The 24820-nt window shown below is 44.5% G+C and overlaps 1 protein-coding gene across 1 annotated transcript in view; it reads right to left on the bottom strand.

Annotated features, from left to right (window-relative positions):
- KIF15 (kinesin family member 15) overlaps window positions 1-24820 on the bottom strand; it is a 169351-nt gene that overhangs the window by 135384 nt on the left and 9147 nt on the right. The window contains exons 2-5 of the mRNA XM_077269093.1: window positions 23936-23969; window positions 8369-8555; window positions 4749-4825; window positions 1730-1767 (exon numbers count right to left, since the gene is read on the bottom strand). Coding sequence (XP_077125208.1) covers window positions 1730-1767; window positions 4749-4825; window positions 8369-8555; window positions 23936-23969 — 336 coding nt within the window. The remainder of the gene's footprint in view (window positions 1-1729; window positions 1768-4748; window positions 4826-8368; window positions 8556-23935; window positions 23970-24820) is intronic.

Below are 24820 nucleotides of genomic sequence, written 5' to 3'. Positions count from 1 at the left end.
CGGTGTCTGTCCTCCGGCGTTCTGCTTCTCTCCACTGTGTAAGCACAGCGGCCGGAAAGCACAGCGGTGATGTCAGACGTCACCGCTGTGCTCGCTTTCTGGCTGGCCGGCGCTCACAGTGCAGAGAAGCTGAGACGCCGGAGGACAGACACCGGAATGTAAGTATGTACTGTTTGTTTTTTTTTACTTTTACGCTGGTAACCACGGTAAACATCGGGTTACTAAGCGCGGCCCTGCGCTTAGTTACCCGATGTTTACCCTGGTTACAAGCGAACACATCGCTGGATCGCTGTCACACACAACGATCCAGCGATGTCAGCGGGTGATCAAGCGACGAAAGAAAGTTCCATACGATCTGCTACGACGTACGATTCTCAGCAGGATCCCTGATCGCTGCTGCGTGTCAGACACTGCGATATCGTATGGATATCGCTGGAACGTCACGGATCGTACGGTCGTAGCGATCAAAGTGTGACTGTGTGACGGTACCCTTAGTGCTCATACATGTTTTGCTGTCACTTCCAGGTCTATTTGTCCACCATTGTTTTGTGTTTGTTGTGTCTCACCTTTGCCTGGTTAGGCAATTTTATGACCACTTTGTGGCCTTTCTGTTATCAATAAAGGACTTTTTATACGTTAGTTTGTGTGTGGTGCCTTTCTTTGTAGGTGTTTATTTGTGGTTTCTTATAGACCTGATCCTATACACTGACTGTCCTTCATAAATTGATAGAAAAATCTGGACAATAGAAAGACAATATATAAGACTAAGGTGATCAAAAAGAAAACTGACAGTGCGTCCTTCCTGACCACTGAAAGAACTGCTCACTCTGATTGGTGCAGGGCAGGAGAAAGCTACAGGGAACTACACAACTCTAAGCTGCAGATCCTGAATAGCTGTCAGTTCATGCGATTAATCACATATAATGTATGAAGTGTGTGTTGATGTAACTGAGCATGTTGCAGCAGAGCTGTTAGTTTTGATGATGTAGCTGAGTATATTGGAGAAGAGCAGTGTGTGTTGATGTGGCAGAGCTGAATGTGTATGTAGGGCGAATGCAGCAGTATTGAGTATGTGTATGCTCTGCTGAGTGCATAGTGTGTGCTGTGAGCTATACCTGTATAATGTGCATGCTGCAGAGTAACACACAATAAAGCCTATTCTAAGCTAGTGCACTAAAATTAGTGGCATTGACCCCTCAAGTTATTTACATCGCCAGGAAGTTTTAATTTGTAGGAAAAATGTTTTTCCCCATTTTCTGTTTTATAAAACAGAGGTCCATCTTATAGTCCAAACAATTAGGCAATTACTGGTTTTGAGCGAGTGTACTCATTGCTCGGGTTTTCCCGATCACGCTCGGGTGGTCTCCGAGTATTTATGACTGCTCAGAGATTTAGTTTTCCTTGCCACAGCTGGATGATTTGCGGTTACTAGACAGCTTGATTATATGTAGCGATTCCCTAGCAACCAGGCAACCACCACATGTACTCAGGCTGGGTAGCAGCCGTAAATAATCCAGCTACGGCAAGGAAAAGTAAATCTCCAAGCAGTCAAATACTCGGAGACCATCCGAGCGTGCTCTGGAAAACCCGAGCAACGAGTATACTCTCACTCATCTCTAGCAATTACCAATTTGATAAAACAAGGAAAACCTCGCCAGCCATAAAAAGTAAAGTTTATTTTTGGGTTATAGGAAAACAACAACAAAAAAAACAAAAAACCTTATCTTACCAAGCATTGTAAATGTCTTCCCCGATCCAGTCTGTCCACTAAAAGAGAAAAAGGAATAACAATTTGTTGTGTGTACTCAATCAAAAGATGCATTTGTGCCACCGGACGGAAAAAGATCACACATCTGCAAAATAACTCCACGTCATTCACTCTTTGTACCGTCATGACCAAAAGTTTTAAGAAAGACAAAAACGTAACTTTTTACACAGTTTGCTGCTTTTGTTTTGAGATCTTTTAGTCAGATGTTTCTGTGGTTACTGAAATACAATTATCACCATTTCATACGTTTTTACACTTTTAGGCTACTTTCACACATCCTTCAGTACGGGGCCGTCGCAAACCGTCGGCCCGACGGACGTTGTGCTAAATTTAGCACAACGTGGGCAGCGGATGCAGTTTTACAACGCATCCGCTGCCCAGTGTGATGAGTGGAGAGGAGGGGGCGGAGTTTCGGCCGCGCATGTGCAGTCGGAAATGGCGGACACGTCGCACAAAAAAGTTACATTGAACGCTTTTTTGTGCGTCTCGTCCGCCAAAACACGACGCATCTGTCGCACGACAGATGCGACGTGTGGCCATACGTCGCAATGCGTCGCTAATGCAAGTCTATGGAGAAAAAACGCATCCTGCGGGCAACTTTGCAGGATGCGTTTTTTCTCCAAAACGAAGCATTGTGACGTATGCCATAAGACGGAAGTGTGAAAGTAGCCTTATTGACCAATACATAAAGTTTATGTGCAGACTCAATATTTACATTGCTGACCTTTATTTCTCAAGACTTCCGCCCTTCGCTCGGTCATGCTGGATTTCAGCTTCTGGGCCAAATCCTGACTGATGACCCATTCTTACCTTATCAGTGCTTGGAGTTTATCACATTTTCTGACTTTTTGTTTATTCATTTTTTTTTTTTTTTGAAGAAGAAGAAGAAGAAGAATGACCACAGATTCTCTCTGCGATTGAGAGCTAGGGAGCTTTCTGGCCATTGCTGCAAAAATGTCAATGTTTTGTTCACTGAGACACGTAGTTATGACTTTTGCCTTGCAGCATTGTTCCCCCCTATGTTGAAAAGCATTGTTCATCACTAAATTGATCATTGATGGTTGGGAGCAGTTGCTCAGATACCATTCTTTAGTCATGGCTGTGATGTTAGGGAAAATTGTGAGTGAGCCCATGTAGGAGTCGGTTGTTGGTATACAATTATGATCCCAGTATGAAGTGATCTCAATATAACTAGAAGACTTCTTTATCAGGATACCTAATTGAGATACTAATATAAGAATTAGTATACCAAAACTATAGGAAATTTACTGACCAAACAGTTTTTTAAAAAGTTTTTTTCCCCTTTAAACAGTGTGATTAAAAGGTATCTTTTATAGTCTTTAGGGGTTTATTTTCCTTTGGCAATTTGTTAATAAATGTAGGATTACCCTACGCTGACTATTTGAACAGTATCAGTTGTTAATAACCCCAAATCAGTCTTCATAAGAATTGATGCTCGCTCTTTGAAGTTCTTAATAATCCGACAAATGGTTTATTTAAAGGCAATCTTACAAGCAGCAATGTCCATGCCTTGTCCATTCACTTCTCTCCACTCGCATGGGCGTGGAGGGCAGTGAATATTTATTCCCTTAACTAGCAGGCACACGTGATCGCCCGGCCACTGCAGCAAGCCAGCGGCTGCAACTACTGTGCCCACTACTAAAGAGCAATGAATATTCACTGCCCTCCATGCCCAAAGTCCCGGCGTGGAGAGTAATGAGTATTCCGGGAGCTGTCCTCTGCTTGTAGACAGCGCATGACGTCACTGCCATGTGCTGCTTACAAGCATAAATCAGCTGCTGGCATCGGAACAAGACCCTGCACGCCTCCTGAGGAAGTCTCTACGAAACGTGCGTTGGGGCGGCAGGGACCAACGTGGTATCGGCACTCTGCTTTCATTATATTTAGTGAGTATATCATGCCCTTTTTCAGCTTTATTTTCATTTTTATATCTTGGGCTTTCACCTGTTTTTTTGCTTTTCCTCATTATACACTTGTTTTAATGTGGGTTAATAGTATTGAGCTGCATACATGGGTTGCCCTATTTACTACACAGCAGCATGTCGATCCTTGTGTTAAGCTTAGCCATTGCACATACTAAATACCATTTGGATGTCTTTGACACCAGACATTTTTTTGGATGTTGTGATCGCTGTAGTTTTCACACTTTGATATTTGACATTGCTGCGTGTTCATATTATTGCTAGCACCTTATTGGGCATTGAATTTCTACTCTGCTGCTATATGCTTCATTTGCCGATCTCTCGTTGTGTCCTGTTCATTGGTATCCAGTTATTCTCATTTTATGTGTACTTTATGTCTATTTTAAATTGTTCTTTAATAAAAATCATTATATTGAGGATTATACTCGGTTGTAGTGTGGTTCATCCACCTGTGGTTGTTAATATTCCTAGAGTTTTGTGTCCTTCTACACGTTTCTGGGCATTTGTTTGTTTTTGATGCTTGTAGACAGCGCATGACGTCACTGCCATGTGCTGCTTACAAGCATAAATCAGCTGCTGGCATCGGAACAAGACCCTGCACAGGGAAGTTAAGTAGGATGGTTTTTTTTTTAATGTTTTTATGATGGGGGCCATGCACACCAGGATAGGGATGACAGGGGGCCATCCATACCAGGTTAGGGATGAGGGGGGGGGGCATGCATACCAGGATAGGGATGAATGGGCCCCGCATTCAAGGATAGGGATGAGGGGGGTGAGGCAGACCAGGATAGGGATGAGGGGGGCCATGCATACAAGGATAGGGATGAGAGGGCCATACATACCAGGCTTATACTTGAGTCAATAAGTTTTCCCAGTTTTGTGGTAAAATTAGGTGCCTTGGATTATTTTCGGGTCGGCTTATACTCAAGAATATACGGTAAATCCCATTTCTTGCTTACACACTTAGAAGGTAAAAATTCTCTTGGCAAAACAAGTCAGGAAAAGTAATGTGATATGTTAGCAAGACATTTACTTACTAAGCAAAGATGGTACCGTTGTAACCATTCATACAAGACTCCACTATGTTCTTTGCCACACTTGAGAAAACAGATTCCTGTAAAATGAGAATATAGAAGAATAAACATCACAGATGTCCAACCTCACTACAAAGATGGCAACAGAAAATGTACCGAGTGTGTTTAGCCACCAAATATGCTCCGTACACTGGCACCGGACATATGGTGCACGTGTATGTAAGATGCGAGTTACAGTGCAACTACAGGTAATAAACAACCAGGAAAGCTGCCCAGATGAGTGCTGCGACCTTTCAGATCTTAACGACTTGGCTCATTCATGTCTTTTTTGAGGGTGTGGGTCTTTATTTCTTCATTTCTCGTCATATATATATTTTTTACAATGTAAACAAATTATTTCCTCTACACCATTAACGACCGCTGATACGCCTTTTAACAGCGGGAGTTAAGGGTACTTAAACCACAGCGTCTCTTTTTAACGACACTGTGGAAAAAGTGTATATCGCCCCCCAGAGTCGGAATTTCTCCAGGGTCCCAGCTGCCCCCTGCTACCGGGGCAGCTGAGACCCCAGAGAACATGACTCGGGTCGGTTTTTTTAATTGGTGTTAAGCGAGCGTGCTCAGATAAGGTGTTATCTGAGCATGCTCGAGTGCTAATAGAGTATCTCCGGCATGCTCTAATACTATGTTTGAGTCCCCCCTGCTGTATGTCTCGCCACTGTTTGATAGCCGCAACACATGCAGGGATTGCCTAACAAACATGTAATCCCTGCATGTGTCGCGGCTGTCGAACAGTGGCGAGACATACAGCCGGGGGGACTCAAACACAGTATTAGAGCATGCCGGAGATAAGGCCCCGTCACACATAGCGATTTACCAACGATCAGCGATACGACCTGGCCGTGATCGTTGTTAAGTCGCTGTGTGGTCGCTGGGGAGCTGTCACACAGACAGCTCTCTCCAGCGACCAACGATCAGGGGAACGACTTCGGCATCGTTGAAACTGTCTTCAACGATGCCGAAGTCCCCCTGCAGCACCCGGGTAACCAGGGTAAACATCGGGTTACTAAGCGCAGGGCCGCGCTTAGTAACCCGATGTTTACCCTGGTTACCAAAAAAAACAAACAGTACATACTCACCATCTGATGTCCGTCAGGTCCCTTGCCGTCTGCTTCCTGCTCTGACTGACTGCCGCCGTACAGTGAGAGCAGAGAGCAGCGGTGACGTCACTGCTGTGCTGTGCTCTCACTGTACGGCGGCAGTCAGTCAGAGCAGGAAGCAGACGGCAAGGGACCTGACGGACATCAGATGGTGAGTATGTACTGTTTTGTTTTTTTAACATTTACGCTGGTAACCAGGGTAAACATCGGGTTATCATCTGTGCACCATTTGGACGGTCATTACCCCCTGATGAACCCCCGGTTCTCCCACGGGGGGGAAACGCGTTGGGTATTATAAGGGAAGCTATCCTGTGTGGAGATGTTTGTCGGTGGCCGGACCGATATTTGCAGTGCGGTTGAAGGATTCTTATGTACCAGATGAGTAAGACGCTTGATATGGCCGAATAACTATCCTATGGAGAGGCTTGCTGGTGGCTGAATTGACCTGCTACGCCGCTGAAGGATTTTGATTAATTAGATGAGTAAGAGCGCCTGTTATGGCGGAATGACTACTGTAGCTGCATGGAATATGGCTGCCATGGGATATGGCTATTTAAACTACTATTGAATTGATATCCACAGCGCCTGCTATTAATCAAAGACTATTCTGATTGTATAGGATGTGGACATCCAAATGGTTATTGGACTGATATCCACAGCGGTATTGAAGGACTTCTATGGATCAGATGGACCACGTCTTCATTTTTTCCTCTCTGTGTAAAAGCGCTTCATGTGGCTAAACAACTGCTTGAACTGCATATGATAAGGCCATCTAAATGACTATTATTTATACATCTCCTCGGGATAGGAATTTTTTCTTCATTACACTCTGGGGTTTCCACCCTGTATAATGACTCTCTAAATGAGAACTAGCCAATCTATAAGGGCTTTTTGCATCTAGTTTTGGCTGACTTCACCATTGTGTGAGATTTGTATATTGACACTATTGTCATTTGAGTGGTTCCCCATAATTGAGTTTTGTGCATAAATGGGACATTAATTTTCCCTCTCCATTTGCCCCAAAAAGAAGATAATTTTGTTTGAGCACCCTATTAAGGGTATTCAGGCTTTTGTCTACAGGACTATTTTTCAGTTTTTTTGTTTAGTTTTGTTTTTTTATTTTTTTATTATGTTTTTCATACAGTTTTTTGCTAATTTTTTATAATACGTTACTTCTTGGAAAGAAAAAATTAGTAGACCACCGAAATTAGTAAATTATGGTATGCATTGTGTCTGGAGGGGTTCTGTTTGATTGAACGGCTCTGTGTTAATGAGAGAATAATACCTCTCTTCTTTATACTCTATAAAAACTATATACTTGTATACGGAAACCTTATTAAGGGCCCCTAGCCTGTTGGCTATATAATTATTTTTGTTTTTTTGTTTAGTTTGTTTTTTCTAATTTTTTCTTATTTCCATATAAACTATTTTGCTAATTTTTTATAATATGTTCATTATGGTAATATTGTGATCTGAGTGGCCCTTTTTGATTGAACTATTCTGTATAAATAGGATATGGTATTTTCCTTTTGTATTCTTCATAAATACTATATATTATATATGAACTGTTCTGTATGAATGGGATAACAATATTTTTGGCATATTTCATAAAAACTATATACTGTAGATGAATACCCTATCAAGGGTCTTCAGCCTTTGGCTATAACTATTTTTTGAGTTTTTTTGCTGGGTTTGTTTTCTTATTTTTTTCTTCTAATTATTTACACAAACTATTTTGTTAATGTTTTATGATACTTTTGTTTTTTTGGGTCGATGTGTATCTGTGACACTACCTTTTAGGGACTATAGGGTATTTGTAGGGCCAACAGGGCCAGTCTTCGTGGAGCGGGGGCGCCAACCGCAGAAATCTAGGGTGCCTACCCCCGCAAGTAGGTAGTGGACAAGAGTAGGGTATTTGGTAGGGGTCAATTAGTTCCCCTGCTGGTTATTTAATTCATTGTGGTGTCCTCAATTATAGAACTTTGTCATTTTAACTTTATATATTAAAAGTTATATTTTAGGAATCCTTCTGTCTTGGTTTTGTAGTCTAGGATTCCATTTATATTTGTCTTTGGTTCTTTAAACATCGGGTTACTAAGCGCAGCCCTGCGCTTAGTAACCCGATGTTTACCCTGGTTACCAGTGAAGACATCACTGGATCGGTGTCACACACACCGATTCAGCGATGTCAGCGGGACCTCAACGACCAAAAAAAGGTCCAGGCCATTCCGACACGACCAGCGATCTCGCAGCAGGGGCCTGGTCGCTGGTACGTGTCACACATAGCGAGATCGCTACTGAGGTCGCTGTTGCGTCACAAAACTTGTGACTCAGCAGCGATCTCGCTAGCGATCTCGCTATGTGTGACGGGGCCTATACTCTATTAGCACTCGAGCATGCTCAGATAATACCTTATCTGAGCACGCTCGCTTAACACCAATTACCACCAGACCCTGCACTTACCTGAGTTGCATCCATATTTGCTACATGATCAAAGGTAAAAATTTTAGGCTCAGGTTTAGAATGTAGACGGATTGTTTTCGGGGTCAACACAGAAAGACATAGCCCTTGATCTCCATCACCTCCAACCAGACTTCCTTCTACAGGAGGACGAATTCTCACAAAAACTTTTATGGCATCACCTTCAGGGCTATAAAAATAAAAACAAAACCTGTGATTACCTAAAACTGTACTCTGTTGCAACACTAAGGATAAAAAAAACAGTGTCAGGAGTGGCATTAGATCTCACATATGAGCAAGGTCTCTCCCCGTGTGGGTGTACAGGGAAGAGACCTGTCAGTCATTGGCAGCGGGTGGAGAGAAGTCTATCAGACTACTCTCCAATGCAGGTTTTAAAGTATGTTTTTCTTTGAAAATTTGAAGCGTTTCAGAGTCAAATATACCTGGCTGAAATCATACAGTCAGTGCCTGATACATGCTGCCTGGTTCCCTTTAAGAACATGTAATGGAATAGCAGACTCCTCAGTATTGGAATAGGTGCCCAACTTCAACATCTCTTTTGTGGCTGAACTATATACTTTTTCATAACTACACGTCAAGCAGTTTGTATGTGTTGAGGCTCTGAGACATCCACTGATCGCTTAAACGAAGGGTCAGAAGTTCTCAGCTGATACTCAGGGTGCTAGTGTAAAGTGTATAGAAAGTCTATACCCCATTCTGTTCACACTCAGAGGATCTGAGATCTGTATTTACGTCACATGTCGTGTCCATGACTTTGATGCGGATTCACATGCTGAGCCCGCATCATTCCCCGTACACAATGACCGATTTAACCAGTCATCATGGGCCTTTAACAGTCGCCCACGGCCGTTACCCAGCTGAATCCCGCTGTCAATCGCAGCAGGATTTAACACGCGCTGGCCAGGAGCAAGCAATTCATCCCACCCATTGGCGCCCCCAGGGCTGTGGAGTTGTGATGTCGATGTCAATCTTGGTGGAATTGGAATAAAATTGACCTACTGCAACTCCTAAAGTATATAATAAATTGGGTACAGTAGTTCAATGCAGAATGTACTGCATAGTCTTTCATAAAAATTTGGGAAAGTTATGAAATGTCCTATAAATACTATATATTGTGAAAAGTCCTATAAAATAAATATCGTATATACCAGAGTATAAGCCAAGGCACCTACTTTTGCTACGGAAACCTGGGTAATCTTATTGACTTGAGTATAAGCCGGGTATGCATTGTCCCCTCATCCCTGGCATGTGGCTCCCCACTGTCCTGCCCTGGCATGTGGGGCTCCCCCTGTTCCACATTGCTCAGCTTCCCTTCTTCCCCTGGTTGTATGCATGGCTCACAAAACGTATGAAACCGAGTTGTGAAATGATGAATCCGGCTTCTCATGCATTTTTTCAATTGAAATGATGCACATTTTCCATTCTCTCTCTCGCTCTCTCTCTAAAAAAACAAACGGATCAGTTGCATCAGTTTTTCACTATTTGCAACGGATCCGTTTTTTCAAAAATTCGCTCGATCCTGCCTGACGGAAACAAACTGATGTGTGAAAGTAGCCTATCTATCCATATATCCATCTATCCATCAGGCAGGATCGGGCGAATTTTTGAAAAAACGGATGCGTTGCAAATAGTGAAAAACTGATGCAACTGATCCGTTCTTTTGAGAGAGAACGGAAAATGTACATGATTTCAATGGAAAAATGCATGAAAAACTGGATTCGGAGGCCAGATTCATCATTTCACATATCAGTTTCATACATTTTTTGCCGGATCCATCGCTGGGCGTTTTTTTGCCAGACAGAAAAAAAAACGTTTTTCTGTACGTTTTCTCCGTCCGCTGGAAACAGCTGTTCTGACGGATCCGGCAAAAAACGGATGAAACTTGTGGCTATCAGGCGCAATCCGGCGCCAATACAATTCTGAGAAAAAAACGGATCTGGCGAAAAAAAAACCACGATCCGTTTTTTCAAAACTCGACGGACTGTGCCTGACGGAAAAAACCTGATGTGTGAAAGTAGTCAGATACATATATGGATAGATCTATAGATATAACTATCTATAAATATATCTATAGATCGATATAGCCATAGTCATCCAACTATAGATACTGTATATCTATACATATATTCATAAATATATAATAGCAAGGCCTGTTTCTTACTGAACGTTTAATTAATTAAATAAAAAAAAAAAAAAAGAAAGAAAGAAATGGCATGGGGCTCCCACGCAATTTTCTGCGCCAGAGGGGCAAAGCCGACGGCCGGGGGCCAATATTTGTAGCCTGGGAAGGGGGTCCCCCTATATTTTATAGCCAGAAAGGCTACGCAGACAGCTGCAGGCTGATATTCATAGCCCCCCCCCCCCCGGCTACAAATACCAGCCCCCAGCCACCCCGGAAATGGCGCATCTGTAAGACGCGCCAGTTCCGGCACTTTGCCCCCCTCTTCCCACTCCCGAGTAGCGGTGGGATATGGGGTAATAAGGGTTTAATGTCGCCTTGCTATTGTAAGGTGACATTAAGCCGGGTTAATAACGGAGAGGCGTCAATAAGACGCCTACCCATTATTAATTCTAGAGTAGTGAAAGAGTTAAAAAAATAAAAATAAAGACACAGCCAGAAAAAAGTACCGTATATACTCGAGTATAAGCCGACCCGAGTATAAGCCGACCCCCCTAATTTTGCCACAAAAAACTGGGAAAACTTATTGACTCGAGTATAAGCCTAGGGTGGAAAATACAGCAGCTACCAGTGAATTTCAAAAATAAGCATAGATGCTTCATACAGTTCATTATTGCCCCAAAGGAGGTTCCATATAAAGCTGTGCCATATATAATGCTCCATACCGTTGATTATTTCCCCAAAGGAGGTTCCATATAAAGCTGTGCCATATATAATGCTCCATACCGTTGATTATTTCCCCATAGATGATCCATATATAGCTGTGCCATATAGAATGCTCTGCACCGTTCATTATGGCCCCATAGATGCTCCTTATAAAGCTGTGCCATATAGAATGCTCTGCACCGTTCATTATTGCCCCATAGATGCTCCATTTAAAGCTGTGCCATATATGCTCTATAGCGTTCATTATGGCCCCATAGATGCTCCTTATAAAGCTGTGTCATATATAATGCTCTGCACCGTTCATTATGGCCCCATAGATGCTTCTTATAAAGCTGTGCCATATATGCTCTATAGCGTTCATTATGGCCCCATAGATGCTCCTTATAAAGCTGTGCCATATATGCTCTATAGCGTTCATTATGGCCCCATAGATGCTTCTTATAAAGCTGTGCCATATATGCTCTATAGCGTTCATTATGGCCCCATAGATGCTCCTTATAAAGCTGTGCCATATATGCTCTATAGCGTTCATTATGGCCCCATAGATGCTCCTTATAAAGCTGTGCCATATATGCTCTATAGCGTTCATTATTGCCCCATAGATGCTCCATTTAAAGCTGTGCCATATATAATGCTGCTGCTGCAATAAAAAAACAAAAAAACAAAACACATACTCACCTCTCTTGCTGCCTGCAGCTCCTCAGCGTCCAGTCTCGGCGTCTCTCCACACTGACTGTTCAGGCAGAGGGCGGCGCGCACACTAGTACATCATCGCGCCCTCTGACCTGAACAGTCAGAGCAAGAGGACGGGAAGACAGAGCGGCGTCCGGCGGGTGGAACGTGGACAAATGAATATAAAATACTCACCTAGTCCCGGCGCTCCTGACGCTGTCCCTGCCTGTCACACTGTCTTCGGGTGCCGCAGCCTCTTCCTCTGTCAGCGGTCACTGGCACCGCTCATTAGAGAAATGAATATGTGGCTCCACCCCTATGGGAGTGGAGTCCATATTCATAACTTTAATGAACGGTCCCACGTGACCGCTGAACAGGGGAAGAGCTGCAGCACCCGAAAACAGTGTGACAGGCAGGGACAGCGTCAGGAGCGCCGGGACTAGGTGAGTATATGACAGTCCTCTCTCCCCCTCGCCCGCTGACCCTGCCGCCGACCGTGACTCGAGTATAAGCCGAGAGGGACACTTTCAGCCCAAAAAATAGAATTATTCTTACCGTTAATTCGGTTTCTAGGAACCTTCCACGACGGCATATGGAGGTTGTCTCTTTGCCCTAATGGGGAACAGGAAACACAAGAGAGGTTAAAAGCACCTCCCACTCACCAGTGACTTATAACTGAAACCATAGCACCGGTTACCTTCTGAGTCCCAGAATTAATCCAGGAAATATAGAGGGTGGGAAATTAGTGCCGTCGTGGAAGGTTCCTAGAAACCGAATTAACGGTAAGAATAATTCTATTTTCTCTAGTCACCTTCCACGACGGCATATGGAGGAATACCAACTAATTGGCACTAGGGAGGGACAACGGCCTGAAGAACCTTGCGGCCGAAGACTAAATCTCTGTTGGATAATACATCCAACCTATAATGTTTGGAGAAGGTATGGAGTGACGACCACGTAGCTGCCCTGCAGATCTGCTCTGGAGTTGCGCCTGCTCTCTCTGCCCAGGAGACCGACGTAGATCTAGTTGAATGGGCCTTGATTCCTACTGGAGGTAGTTTATTTTGAGCAAGGTAAGCTTCTGTTATGGCTTTTTTAATCCAAGTAGCGATGGTACTCTTGGCTACCTTCTTCCCCTTATTTTGTCCTGAAGAGTGGACAAAAAGGTTGTGATCAACTCTAAGAGCACTGGTTTGATCCAAATAATGTAGCAGGATACGTCTAACATCAAGAGTATTAAATTTTCTTTCCTCAGAGTTTGCAGGATTACTGCAAAAAGTTGGTAACACTATCTCTTGAGAACGATGAAATTCAGAGACCACTTTTGGGAGGAAAGAAGGATCAAGACGGAGTACTATTGAATCCTCTCTAACCAGAAGATAAGGTTCTCTTATTGATAAGGCCTGTAATTCACCCACTCTTCTAGCTGAAGTTATAGTTACCAAGAAAATAGTCTTGTAGGCGAGATTCTGTGGGGAACAGGTAGACAAAGGTTCGAACGGTGGACCTGTAAGGCCTTGAAGCACAATATTAAGATCCCATGGAGGAACTATAACTTGTTTCCTAGGGTTCATTCTGTTTGCTGAGGTCATGAACCTTTTAATCCAGCGATGTCCTGCTAGATCTTGATCAAAGATGGAGCTAAGTGCAGAGACCTGGACCTTCAGAGTACTGGGTTTCAGACCAATTTCTAGGCCTCTTTGTAAAAAGTCCAATATCTTAGATATATCTGGCCTAAGAGGGTCTGGAGGGTTAGGCAGACAAAAAGATGAAAATTTTTTCCAGATTTTATTATAAATAGCATTTGTTACCGGTTTTCTGGATTTTTGTAGAGTAGCTATAACAGGGTTTGATAGCCCTTTCGCTCTTAGTACATTGGCTTCAGAAACCACGCCGCTAAATTCCACCTCTGAGGATCCGAGTGAAGAACTGGGCCCTGGGAAAGGAGATTGGCCTTCATCGGTAACATTATCGGTCCGTCCACCTGAAGTTGAATAATCAGGTTGAACCAACTTCTCTTGGGCCAAGATGGAGCAACCAAAATAGTTGGAGTCTTTTCTATCCGAATCTTCCGTAGCACTTTTGCAAGAATCGGAATGGGCGGAAAAGCATATGCCAGATGAAATTGCCAATCTTGAACCAAGGCGTCTATTGCTCTGGGATTTCCTCTTGTATCCAGGGAAAAAAATATTTCTACTTTCGCGTTCTGGTGGGAAGCAAAGAGGTCGACCTCCGGGAGACCCCATCTGTTTACCAGTAAGTTGAAAGTTTGCCGATCCAGACTCCATTCGCCTGGGTGAATATCCTGTCGGCTCAAATAATCTGCCTGAAAATTGGCAGTACCTTTTAGGTGAGTTGCCGTCAGGGACAGTAGGTGTTTCTCGGCCCAGGCAAAGATTCGGGCAGAGATATTTTTTAGACTGGTGAATCTTGTACTGCCCTGATGTCTGATGTGAGCCACTGTGGTCATGTTGTCCGAGTATATCTGGACATGTTGTCCAGAGAGTTGATGATTTGTTGCAAGGAGAGCTTCTTCCACAGCCTTGAGTTCTCGGAAGTTTGACGATCTCTCTCTGATTGACGGGTCCCAAAGACCTTGATAAGGCACATGATTTATCATGGCTCCCCAGCCTCTCTTGCTGGCATCTGTTTTGATCGTGGTTAACGGGAGTTGAATCCAACTCACACCCCTGCGAAGGTTTTCGGACTTCATCCACCACGTTAGGGATGCTTTCACTCGACCTGGAGTGTGAATCCTCTTGTTTAAAGAGCCAGGATGACCATCCCAATTGCTTAGCAAATGAGTCTGGAGAATTCTTGAGTGGGCTTGAGCCCAAGCCACCGACTGAATACAGGCCGTCATCGAGCCTAACAGTGACATTCCTTCCCGGAGTGTGGGAGATCTCATCTCCCTGTATTTCTTGACCTTTACTACTAATGGTAGTCTGTGATCTTCTGGAAGGAAGGACATCTGCTTTTCCGAGTCCAGAATTACTCCCAAAAACCTTCTGGTTCTTGAGGGTTGAAGCTGGGATTTCTTTATGTTCGGTATCCAACCCAGAGATTTCAATATCTCTAATGTGGTTGATACATGAGATACCAGGGTCATTTTGGTGGGAGCCACTATCAGCAGATCGTCCAGATAAGGCACTATACAAACCCCTTGTCTCCGAATGAATGACACGACTTCCGCCATCACTTTGGAGAACACTCTCGGAGCTGATGAGATGCCGAAGGGAAGGACTCCGAACTGATAGTGCTCCACCTGATGATTCCCCTGAATCGCAAATCTGAGATATTTTGTATGTCTCGGGTGAATAGGGATATGAAAATACGCATCTTTCAGGTCGATTGTCGCCATAAAGGCGTGCTGATGTATTAAAGGAATGGCTGATTTTACAGACTCCATCTTGAATCTTCGATATTTTACATGTTGATTCAGACCTTTTAGATTTATGATGATACGTACTTCCCCTGATGGCTTTGGTACCATGAATAAGCAGGAGTAGTGTCCCTGACCCCATTCTGATTGTGGAACTGGAGAGATCACATTTGATCTTAAAAGGTCTCTGAGACCCAATGTTAGCAGTTTGTGATCCCTCATTGAGGGGGTGGTAATCTTTAGACCCTGAGGGGGGGGAGAAGTTAACTCTATCAATAGGCCCTCCTTGATAACATTGAGGACCCAGTGGGAGCTGGTGATGTTTTCCCACTGATCCACATAATTTGAGAGTCTTCCCCCCACTGGGTCGGAGTCATTGTTTATCTTGCTGAAATGACTGTTGTTGCTGCTGCTGTTGTTGCAGGACGAAGATATTTTTCCCTCTGCCTTTAGCATAGCTCCACCTGCCGGTCTTGCCTTTACCCCTCGGCTGAGAAGGTTGAGACAGTGGGGCACGAAAAAACCGTTTTCTTGGTTGTTTTTGCTCCGGGAGCGCCTTTTTCTTGTCGGTCGCTTTATCCAGAATGTCGTCTAAAGCTGGACCAAACACATAGTCTCCCTTAAAAGGGATGGCACATAACTTGGCCTTAGATGTGACGTCACCACTCCATAATTTAAGCCAGAGGGCTCTTCTGGCAGAGTTAGAGAGCACTAAAGATCTGGCAGCAATTCTAACGGATTCCAGAGAAGCATCCGCCAGAAACCCAGTAGCCTTATGTAAGATAGGGAGGGAATCCAACATCTCACTTCTGGAGGTACCCTGAGAAATGTGTGATTCTAATTTCTCCAGCCAGCAGGAAAGGGTCCTCGCAACACATGTAGAGGCAATATTAGCCTTGAGAACAGAAGAAGACGACTCCCAGGATTTCTTCAGGAGACTCTCAATCTTCCTGTCCATAGGGTCTTTTAACTGCGACGCATCCTCAAAGGGGAGTGCTGTTCTTTTGGCGACTCTGGCCACCTGCACATCCACCTTGGGAATGTCAAGTTTAACAAGGTCGCCTTCTAGAGGAAATCTATGTTTCATCTCGGAAGACATATTAAGGCGCTTCTCAGGGAGATCCCACTCTTGCTCAATCATATTAAGCACATTTGCATGAACAGGGAACCCTGCCTTTTTCTCCGATTTAAGCCCACCAAACATATGATCCTGTATGGACTGTGGTACAGGTTCCTCTTCAAGCCCCATGGTGTTACGAACAGCAGACACCAGGTCCTCAATATAATCCGAAGAGAAGAGGTATTTCCTGACCTCAGCCCTAGGGGATGCTGGATCTTCCCAGCCAGCAGATGAAGAAAAAGAGTGGTCAGAATCCGAATCCGATTCTATGACCTGAATCTTCCTCTTCTTAGCTGGGGAATGTGGCGGCGGAGGTGGGGGTGGAGGAGTGAAGGCTGCTAAGGAAGATTGTACCTCCTGTTTAACAAGAGAGCGTATCTCATCTAGAAGAGATGGTTGCTCTGCTTTAACTATCCTGTCAGTGCATGGCTGGCAGAGTTTTTTATCCCAGGTATGAGGGAGCTTTGCAGAACAGACCGGACACTTCTTCCTAATAGTAGCTCTAGGGGCAGATTTTTCTCCCTGAAACAGAGAGGGAGAGAAGAATGAGGAGCTACCCCTAAGATAAAAACTACCTCCCAGATCCAGACCCTGCATACTCACAGTAGCAGGGGCAGTGCTGGGCTCTGCAGTTGCAGGGCATAAAGAACCGTCCATACTGAACAGATTATAGTCTTACCTCAGTGGTGGTTCAGCAGGCTTTTATGGAGTAACTCTCCTAGCACCTGTCCCAGCGGTAGAATTTCCCCTCCTCCTCCTCCAGGATCCACGTGTGGGACGCCATTGCACCGACACCGCCGCCGGCGGAACCCGGAAGAGCCAGCTTCAGGGTGATATGAAAACCGGAAGTGACGCGCGCGCGACCGCCGACATCACTTCCGGAACGCCGACCAGGCAGCATGGAGGGAGGAAGCCGGGAAGCTACGGAGAGGATCCCGGCTGGGGATCCCGGCCTGCTTTACCCTCACGGGGGTGCAGGAAGGCCGGGAAGGGTCCCGAGGTACCTGGCAAGCAGGACGACGGGAGCAGCCCACGGAGAGGCACAAGGCGACCCCAGCTGCCCGGCTGAAATACAGGTAAGACCTGTAAAATGACTGTAGCCACTGGCCACTACAGCATATGGAACCTCTCCCTGTCCCATGGGGACAGGAAAGACACTGGTGAATGGGAGGTGGGAGGTGCTTTTAACCTCTCTTGTGTTTCCTGTTCCCCATTAGGGCAAAGAGACAACCTCCATATGCCGTCGTGGAAGGTGACTAGAGAAATTTGGGCTGAAAATCTCGGCTTATACTCGAGTATATACGGTATTTTAATATTCTTAATTTAACCATACTCGATCGCCTGTAAAAAGTTAAAAATAATAAACCGTATACTCCTTGTCCGACGCAGTCCAATTAATAACGATTGTCCCACGACGATCTCCCCGATCTCATGGCTCTATGGGCCTCCAGTGACACTCTGACAGGAGACAATGGCTCCTGCAGTGCATCACTGAAGAGGTTACCTTAGTTCAGGGTCTCACTTTATGGCAAAGCTGTGTGAGAATTTTCCCACACAGCAGTGCCACAAGTGAGACTAGGGACTATTTTTTACAGTGGCGGAGGAATACACTGCGGAAGGATTCCGTCCGTCATTGTATTCCTGGAGACCCTGAGAGCAGTCGCATCAGCTGATGCTGCTGCTCTCCACGGGACATCATCGTGGGACACTCGTTTTAATTGGATTTCTGCGGATCAGGGAGTATATTGTTTGTTTATTATTTTAATATTTTTTTTTTACAGGGAACACTGGCTTCGGGGATCAAAGTGACAAGTGATGGTGAGTATGTACTCTATGTTGTATGTACTGTTGTGAATTCCGTTCTCGGGCTCCCTCCTGTGGTCGTGAATGGTACTTTGGTGAGTTCGGTCCTTGGACACCCTCTGGTGGCTTTGAGTGGAACTGCTGATCTTTGAGGTTGGCTTTCTCAGCTGCCCTCACTTATTGCTTCTGCTGGCTTCCCTATTTAACTCTGCTCAGATCGTTAGTTCATGCCAGCTGTCAATGTCTCAGTACTGGTTCAGATCTCTCTTGGATTTCTCAGATGACCTGTCTACTCCAGCAGAAGCTAAGTCCCTGCTAGTTCATTTGTTGTTCATTGGTTCTTGAATATATTTCTCAGTACATGCTATGTTTCTAGTCCAGCTTGCTATTATATTTCCTTGCTAGCTGGAAACTCTGGGGGTGCAGAGCTGCACCTCCACACCGTGAGTCGGTGTGGAGGTCTTTTTGCACACTCTGCGTGGCTTTTGTAGTTTTTAATACTGACCGCATAGTTCCCTTTCCTATCCTCTGTCTATCTAGTGAAGATTCGGCCTCCTTTGCTAAAATCTGTTTCATTCCTGTGTTTGTCACTTCCCTCTTAACTCACAGTCATTATTTGTGGGGGGCTACCTTTCCTTTGGGGAATTTCTCTGAGGCAAGGTAGGCTTCTATTTCTATCTTTAGGGGTAGTTAGCTCTTAGGCTGTGAAGAGGCGTCTAGGGAGAGTTAGGCACGCTCCACGGCTATTTCTAGTGTGTGTGATAGGAGTAGGGATTGCGGTCAGAGTTACCACCTCCTCAGAGCTTGTCCCAGGTTTTCCGTTTTAACCATCAGGTCATTCCGGGTGCTCCTAACCACCAGGTCCATAACAATGTACTGTATGATGTATGTTGCACGCATGTTGCATGCGGATCACTCCCGCAGGGCAGTGGGGTACTCTGTACCGTGTCCTTCGGTTCTCAACGGGAATGTCACGGTGGCTGACCCCGTCCGTGGCCCTAGGAAAGTCTGTGTAAAAGGGGAAAGGTCTTTAAAAGGGGAAATGTTCGTGACGCCACCTGTGGTATTCGGTCAGGGTGACCGACGCTGCTTAGGGGTCCGCTGGGATGATGTTATGGCAGCTAGATGGTATTCCTTCCCACAGGTGAATTATGTCCCCAGGGCTTCCCAGTGTGTAGATGGTGGATGGTGTGAGGCGCAGTGAAGAACGAGGACACAAGGTTGCAGTCTCTTTACCTTTTTACTGAAGGCTTCAGCATCCACAGTCCAGAGCACCAGATCACAGGGCAGGTAGAGTCCGGATGGTTTGGAGGCAAATCCAGAGTCCCCTTATCCAGGTGGAAATCGGTAGCCTTCCTCAACGCCTGGGTGTTGTAGTACCTTCTTGCTGAGCTTCTCGTAAGGTCTTCACAACTGATGTTGGTGTTCTAGATGTTATGTCGCTCTCTGTCCCTCAGATGAATAGGAACAAACCCGTATGACTGATGGCCTGAGGCTTTTTACAGGGACTCTAGCACGCCCCGGCCCCCACAAGTTGCCACCGTGCCTCCTGGGTATAGGGCGGATCAGTAACTTGGAATTAGCTGTCCTGGCGGTCTCTGGAGCAAGGCATAAAGGACTGTTGCTCCCTCGGTGTTCCGGCTACCGGATCCTGCGCCTCAGAAGGAGGCAGCCTGCGAAGGGCAGAACTCCTTCTGGTTTCCTCTTCTTTTGCTATGACTTAGTTTCTCACCCTCCACAATACAATTCGCTGTTCGTGTCTCTTTCTTAGGATGCTGCCGCACGTGGGGCAGGCGCAGCTCCGTGGCCTTCTGCCTAGGCCTCTGACAGGCTCCCACCCCTGTCAGGGACCATCTCTGTCAGCAGCTTCTCGATGTTCCTCCTTCCTCTCTGTCTGCCTGACAGGAACTACCTAACTTCCTATCCAGGCCACCAGTTTTACCTAATTGTGAAGAGTGCCCTAATAAATAGGAGCATAGCTCCCCATGGTGGACTGGAGTGTGAAGTGTGTTGCATGGTTTGTGATACCTGGTAAAGAGATCTCCTTTATTGCCCTCAAATGTAACATCCCTCAAATGATATTACTGCAACGACCAGGACCCTGGGGCGCTGCACATGCATGCTGCATGCAGTATGCATGTTGCATGCAGTATGCATGTTGCATGCAGTATGCATGTTGCATGCAGTATGCATGTTGCATGCAGTATGCATGTTGCATGTTTGTTGGGTTATTTTATACATTCAACACATTAGCCGGATGATAGGACTACTATTGTCCCATCATTGGCTAATGTGTCAATCACTGTCACTGTAGCAGGCATAGCCCGATGGGACTTGTAGTCCCATTGGACGATGCCTGCACACACACCCGGACAGCCCGCAGACCCGGCACGGACAGCCCGCAGACCCCGCCTGCACACAGTCACCGTCCACATTCTTCCCCCCTCCCGAACTGCAGCGTTTCCTCCTCAGCTAAACCGCAGATCTTTTTTACATCTGCGGTTTTGCTGCGGATGTGCCCGACTCAATGCAAGTCAATGGGTGCAGAAACGCTGCAGTTCCGCACAAAGAATTGACATGCTGCAGAAAAAACAACGCTGAGTTTCCGCGCTTTTTTTTTTCTGCAGCATGTGCACAGCGGATTTGGTTTTCCATAGGTTTACATGGTACTGTAGACCGCATGGAAAACTGTTGCAGATCCGCAGCATCAAAAATGCTGCGGATCCGCGGAAAAAAACGCAACGTGCGAACATGGCCTTAGACAATTATATAGTAGATAATGGTGATTAAAAGCCTGATGTTACCATTCACTACAGTAAATTCATCACTTAAAGTTGAGCGATGTATAAGGGAGTCGGAGTCAGGGAAATTAAGGAGTCAAAGGTTTGGCTTACCAACTCCACAAGCATGCATAAACCAATTTTTAAAAAAATACCTATATTTGGCATCGCTGTTTTCAGAAAAGTAGGAATTATCAAAATATAGAATAAATTAATCCAATCAGTAAACGGTGTAACTAGAAAAAAAAATTAACACCAAAATTATGTTTTGTCTGATGCAATATTGCAACAAAATGCAATAACAGGCGATTAAAACATTTTATCTACCCCAAAATGGTGGCAATAAAAACGTCAGCTCGGGGTGCAAAAATTGAACCCTCACCCAGCTGCATATCCTGAAAAACAAAAATATTACAGGTCTTGGAAAATGGTGACAAAAAAAAAAAAAAAAAAAAGCTATAAAAAAAAACACCTTTTCATGCAAACTCTGAATTATATTTTCACTACTTAAAAAAAATAAAAGCCTATACATATTTGGTACCTGCATACACCTACTAACCTGGAGAATAATATTGCCAGGTTAGCTTAACGATTTAGTGAACCTAAACCTTAGAAAACCTAAAATAATTGTGGAATGGCGGGGATTTTTTTTGCAATTTCACTGCACTTGGAATTTTTTTTCTGTTTTCCAGTACACTGCATGGTAAAATAAATGGTGTCATTCAACAGTACAACTCATCCGGCAAAAAACAAGCCTTCATATGAATATATTGACAAACAAAATTAAAAAGTTATGGCTCTTGGAAGGGGCGGGAAAAACGAAAACTGGCATGGGAGTGAAGGGGTTAAGCAAGAGGTAGATGTCTCAAGACTAGGGATGAGCGGACCTGGGGATGTTCAGGTTCAACTGAACTTTAGTCCCAAGTTTGATTGTGGTACCTGAACCAGAAACGCATAGAAGTCAATGGAGATCCAAACTTTGGTGCAGTAAGGCTGCTTTCACACTTGCGTTTTTGTCTGCAGCGTTTTTTGCACAAAAAACGCATGCGTTTTTTTTCCCTATATTTAACATTGAAAACGCATGCGTTTTTTTGCACATGCGTTTGGTCGCGTTTTCAAACGCATGCGTTTTTTGTCTGCATGCGTTCATTTTCAAAAATGCTACCTGCAGTATTTTCTTGCGCGTTTTTTTGCCGCGAAAAAACGCATGCGTTTTTTCGCGGCAAAAAAATGCATTGCTGTCTATGTAAACGCATGCGTTTTTAAGCACATGCGTTTGTTTGCGCTAAAAACGCATGCGTTTTTATAGAAAAAAAACAGAAAACACACTGAAAAGCCACCCACCACCATCAAGGTGATAACGGGATCCAAACCCTAACCCTAACTCTACCCCTAACCTCACCCCTAACCGTTTAATGAACATTTTCTGACAGTCATATTGCCACGTATTTAAGTGCCACGTATCACGTATTTCAGTGCCACGTATGCCACGTGCCACGTATTTAAGTGCCACGTGCCACATATTTAAGTGCCACGTGCCACGTATTAAAGTGCCACGTGCCACGTATTAAAGTGCCACGTGGCACATATTTAAGTGCCACGTGCCACGTATTTAAGTGCCACGTGCCACGTATTTAAGTGCCACGTATGCCACGTGCCACGTATTTAAGTGCCACGTGGCACATATTTAAGTGCCACGTGCCACGTATTTAAGTGCCACGTGCCACGTATTTCAGTGCCACGTATGCCACGTATTTAAGTGCCACATATTTAAGTGCCACGTGCCACGTATTAAAGTGCCACGTGCCACGTATTAAAGTGCCACGTGCCACGTATTTAAGTGCCACGTGCCACGTATTAAAGTGTCACGTGGCACATATTTAAGTGCCACATGCCACGTATTTAAGTGCCACGTATTTAAGTACCACATATTTCAGTTGCACGTATTTCAGTGCCACGTATTTCAGTCACGTTTAGGGTTAGGGTTAGGGGTAGGGTTTTCTTGTTTTTCCTTGTGTTTTCTTGTGTTTTTCTATAAAAACGCATGCGTCTAAAAAACGCATGCGTTTTACCGCGTTTACATGCGTTTTTCACACATGCGTTTTTTTAAAAAAACGCATGCAGACAAAAACGCAAGTGTGAAACCAGCCTAAAATGGTCGTAGTAAGGGCTAGATGCCTGCCAAAAGAAGCACAGTCTCTTTCCTTTTAATAGCTAACGGAAAAGATGGTAATAAATAGTAAGCTTACAAGACCTCTCAGGTCTCTTCATCAGGTTCAGTATCGCACAATATTTGAAGAGTCACATATTTATACACAAGAGGACATAGAATAGTTCAGTAAGTAAGACAAGTGACGTGTAGCAGACCTATCAAGGGAAAGGAACATACTGTAGGTCTGCTACACGTCTCTCGTCTTAATTATTGCACTGTGTCCTGTTGTGTATAACTATGACTCTTCAGATTTTCGGTTATATTGAGCCTGATGAAGAGACCCGAGTAGTTTGGAAACCTTGCCTTTGTTACCATCTCAAGGTATCATACAACCACTGAAGACTCAAATTTTAATACTTTTCTATCTACAGGCTAACACGGCACAAAGATACATTTTTCCTTTTTATAGGAGGGTGGTTGGTCAATGGGAATCAGGTACACAGGTAGGCAAAGCACCATTCAAATGCATCTGTCAATTACTAACAATGGCACTTAAATGGATATAAAGCAGCGATCAGAGCTAGCTCTGGTCACTACTGTGGTATAGGCAGACTCCAGTTGTGTAACACAGCCGGAATCTGCCGAGTAAGGTATGGGCTCAGATACACAACTACGCAACACAGAAACCAGACATAGGATATATCCTATTATGTGCTACGTCAAAGGGTTAACAGACATATGACTATGTATACTTTACAATAATGATTAAACAATTCTTAGTTCAATAACAGATACCTTGATAAAGATGTGGTATGATCAATAGGGTCACCTAAAAAACAAATGAAAAAAAAAAAACAATTAAAAAAACGTTTGAATCTCCATTTCCAAAGAAATTCTACTAAAAAAACCATAGATAACATGAACGTAAAAAAAAGTTAGACAGGGGTTACTGGCACTGCCCACTTCTGCATTGGGAGACGACTGGTGCTGATAATGTCACGTCTACAGATAGTTGTTATTATTATACATTTTTTATAGTGCCATTTATTCCATGGCGCTTTACATGTAAAAAGGGGGCAAATATAGACAAATACAATAAACATGAGCAAAAAACAAGGCACTAACAAATACAGGAGGAGGGAGGACCCTGCCCGCGAGGGCTCACAGTCTGCAGGGGATGGGTGAGGATACACTAGGAGAGGGTAGAGCTGGTCATGCGGCGCTTCAGCAGACTAATGATCACTGCAGGCTTGTCGGAAGAGGTAGGTCTTCAAGTTCTTTTTGAAGGTTTCTATGGTAGGTGAGAGTCTGATGTGTTCGAGTAGAGAGTTCCAGAGTATGGGGAGCACGGGAGAAGTCTTGGATGCGGTTGTGGGAAGAAGAGATAAGAGGGGAGTAGAGAAGGAGATTCCTTGTGAGGATCGAAGGTTGCGTGTAGGTAAGTTCCGGGAGACCATGTCACAGATGTATGGAGAAGACAGGTTGTGGATGGCTTTGTATGTCATAGTAAGGGTATGTGTCCACGTTCAGGATTGCATCAGGATTTGGTCAGGATTTTCCATCAGTATTTGTAAGCCAAAACCAGGAGTGGAACAATTAGAGGAAAAGTATAATAGAAACACATGCACCAATTCTGCATTTATCACCCACTCCTGGTTTTGGCTTACAAATACTGACGTA

This window comes from Ranitomeya variabilis, chromosome 6 (assembly GCF_051348905.1).
Source record: "Ranitomeya variabilis isolate aRanVar5 chromosome 6, aRanVar5.hap1, whole genome shotgun sequence".
Lineage (NCBI taxonomy): Eukaryota > Metazoa > Chordata > Amphibia > Anura > Dendrobatidae > Ranitomeya > Ranitomeya variabilis.
This window is presented reverse-complemented; position numbering and strand designations above follow the sequence as displayed.